Source organism: Stegastes partitus, unplaced genomic scaffold (assembly GCF_000690725.1).
Source record: "Stegastes partitus isolate 25-593 unplaced genomic scaffold, Stegastes_partitus-1.0.2 Scaffold284, whole genome shotgun sequence".
NCBI lineage: Eukaryota > Metazoa > Chordata > Actinopteri > Pomacentridae > Stegastes > Stegastes partitus.
In genome coordinates this window covers 31630-35236 of record NW_007578015.1, presented here as the reverse complement: position 1 = coordinate 35236, position 3607 = coordinate 31630, and the positions used below count along the sequence as shown (strand labels likewise).

The following is a 3607-nucleotide window of genomic DNA, read 5'->3' as shown; positions in this document are numbered from 1 at the left end:
ACTCAGGTGGTAAATAGCTTCTCTTCCAAAGGCAACACTTGCATCGTCCCTTTTAAAGAGAACCATCTTTTTTCAGAAGCCCTCTGATTTAACGAGTCAAAATTGTCCTTTTGTCTTGTGTCTTACCCACATCTCTCTCTCTCTTCTCCCACTATGCACGTCCTGTTCTTTTCAACATCGAACCCACTCCTCCTCCTCTCTCTCTCTTTTCCCAGCGAAAAGAGAGAGAGGGAGACAGCAGGCGGTGTCTGACGATAACTCACATCTACGAAACCATCTTTCTGCTGTAGAGCGTATTTCTGTGCTACGTCAAGCATGTCGGTGCTCTCTCCGTCTCTTCTGTGGTGACGTCTGGTGGTATTTTTCAGTGCCTGAGTCTCAGTGAAGTGATAAAACGGATTAGTCCACATACAGCTTTCCTGATGTGCGGCTACGGTTACACTTGTCATTTCAATGTGATTTATTAGACGCCATTATTGAAGGTCACGTGATCCAGAACGTGCGGAAAACACCCTCATGCATCAAAATCTCTTCGATCGTTTTTTTTGTCTTGTGAGACGAGACGGTAAATTGAAAACTCAAGTGTAACCTCTGCCCATGGCTGTGTGTCATCTCTCACTCAGCTTCATTTGTCGGTGGCTCTTCTGTTCGTTAAATGTCCTGGATGGTGATGTTGCTTCAGTGCGGCCTCTGCTTTGCCAACGATGACATAACAAATGCTTTTTTTTTTCCCCTTTCAAAAAAATCCCCTTCACTGTTTCTGTCACTCTTCTTCTTCCTTCTCTTCTTCTTCTTTCCTCTTCTCCATCTCGTCCTCCAGGACCTCATGGCTTTCAGGAGCGCCTGGCCGCCAGTCAGGAGGCCATGAAGAACAAGAACGTGGTGAATCTGGGCGCCATCCGACAGGGCATGAAACGCTTCCAGTTCCTCCTGAACTGCTGCGAGCCGGGAACCATCCCTGACGCCTCCATCCTCGCTGCTGCTCTGGATTTGGTACATTTCACTTTACAATTACCATAAACATGCCAACGCAGCAACATAAAAGCTTCATGTAGTGTCTCTGCTTCGTCTTTCAGGAGGCTCCGGTCGTGGCCCGGGCTTCCCTCTTCCTCGAATGCGCCCGATTCGTCCACCGCTGCAACCGCGGCAACTGGCCCGAGTGGATGAAGGGCCACCACGTAAACATCACCAAGAAAGGCCTGTCCAGAGGCCGATCGCCCATCGTGGGCAACAAGAGGAACCAGAAGCTCCAGTGGAACGCCGCCAAACACTTCTGCCAGTGGGGAGACGTGAGTCAAACATTTATTTATGATGACGCTTGTCATGAGGCTTCGTTAGCAGCTTGTAATGGTTTTGAACCCACTCAGGCGATCGGCACGAGGCTCAGCGAACTCTGCCACTCAGACAGCGAGAGCCCCGCCAACATCCTGGGCTACATTTACGACGAGGAGACCAAACGGAGGATGAGGAAGGAAGACGAGGAAGAGGATTATTTAGACGACAGTGAGTCAAATAATAGTAAACTCGTAGAACAGGGGTGTCCAATCCTGGTCCTGGAGGGCCACAGTTCTGCATGTTGTAGATGTTTCCCTCCAACACACCTGATTCAAATGATCAGGATCGTTATCAGGCTTCAGCAGAGCTTGATGATGAGCTGATCATTTGAATCAGGTGTGATGGAAGAGGGGAAACATCTACAACATGCAGGACTGTGGCCTTTTATTTGTTCTCTGTAGTTAAAAAAAAAAAAAAAGTGTCTCTTATTCATATAACCTTTAAGTTTACAGAACAACCTCATTGCTTTTAAAACCTCTTCCTCCTCAGACACAGTCAACCCCACAAAATGCGGCTGCCCCTTTGCTCTGAAGATGTCCGCCTGCCAGCTGCTGTTGGAAATCACCACTTTCCTGCGAGNGTCTACGAGGAAATTACTTTTATCTCTCTTTATATGTTACCTTAGTAAACTTTTTCCTCATGGATTTAAGGTCTAACCACTAGTTTGAAGCGTCCGTTAAGACAGCACGGTGTTGAGTTTGTAAAATTATGGTCACATTTAGAGTAAAATAGCTTTACTATAATATCAACTACTTTATAAATTATCATTGTTGATGTGCACAGACAGAACAAAATAGATTGCATCGGCTTTGCTCTAATAATTTCTTTTTTAAAGCAATCTTCCTAAAATGACAATAAATGAACCCATTCTGTCAGTTACGCAGTCAGCCTGAAACACTTTAAACCTTTTTTTTTTGTCCTCATTACTTTTGTACTTACTGCTTTCTGACTTTACAGGGATGCCTCGTCCGTCTGGCGCCTGCTCTCTATATTTTAACTGTATTTGCAAATACCACTCAACCACGGTCTTCTGCAAGCGAGAACCTTTTTCGAATGCACCTGTCAGCCTGTGACTCTTTCATCACCCTGAGTGTGTCTATCTGTCCAATAACAAAGAGTGAATGCTTTCGCTGTTTGCCCTGAACTTCCTCTATTTACTCCTCGTCTGTGTGCATGTGTTCTTCCTAACCCGGTGTGTGCTGTTGATTTGTGGCTTTGCGACTTTTGCTCCGTGGCGCTGGATGTTCATGTTGATTTGAATCCGTGTGTCTCCAGGTAACTGGCTGAAGCGCTCCTCGCTCTCTGGGCTGACTGACGGCGTCGAGGACCTGCTGGACATCAGCTCAGTGGATCGACTCTCCTTCATACGTCAGAGCTCAAAGGTCAGGAGGTTGACGGGTAGAAATGACTATCCTCACACCAGACGGCTCAAAACCATCAGGATTACTTCATTTTTAGATCTTGTACATTTAAAATCAATCACTTTTGATCCAGCCAAAACAAATAAGGAGAAGATTTATTACTTCTCCAACACAATTTATTCGGATGGTGGTGGTGGAGCGTATCTTGCCCGCCACTCCCTCACTGCTAACTAAACTAGCATCAGCAGCCAAGTCCTGCCTGTGCGTTCGGGGCACTTCCACCCCAGGGGTGCGCTCCAACGGGGTGGAAGTGTCCGGAACGTGCACATCACACCGGTCAGTTAGATTTATATTTTTTATTGCCACGTTTCCAAACCTATACATACAATCCCCACAAAATAAAACAGAAACCCAATGCCTCATCCCGACCCAAGAACACGCACATACACACCTACATATACACACACCATGGAGGAGCGTGATGCAATCAAAAAAAATAATTTAAACTACAATACCAAAAAAAATTCAACTTAAAAAAGACAAACATGGTAGCATAAAACGTTCATAAACAGAATAAGATAAAAGAAACATATAAATAAAAACATATAAATGCATGACAATCCATGTAAAATTACAGTCAGACCAGATCCAGATGTTTCAACAAAGCACCCCAGGATGCTTCCCATTTTGCGCACCGGTCAGTTAGGAGTGAAATCCAGCGATGCGTAGTGTTCTAACAATACACTAGTTATTATAACAACTATTACAGAAGCCGAGAGCGGTCGTTTTCCGCTACTGTTCTTTCTTCGCCGTTTTCTCGAGATAACGAGTTAATTTTCTTGTTATCTCGGCATAACAAGAATCGTTTTCTCGTGAAAACGAGATAATTAGTGTTTGTGTTTGCCCGCTCG

General features: G+C 45.1%; 1 protein-coding gene across 1 annotated transcript in view; it reads left to right on the top strand.

The window, feature by feature from the left end:
- The window catches only part of unc80 (unc-80 homolog (C. elegans)), a 52934-nt gene that overhangs the window by 22201 nt on the left and 27126 nt on the right, over positions 1–3607 (top strand). Inside the window, exons 21-23 of the mRNA XM_008282736.1 lie at positions 821–993; positions 1077–1289; positions 1368–1503. Coding sequence (XP_008280958.1) covers positions 821–993; positions 1077–1289; positions 1368–1503 — 522 coding nt within the window. The remainder of the gene's footprint in view (positions 1–820; positions 994–1076; positions 1290–1367; positions 1504–3607) is intronic.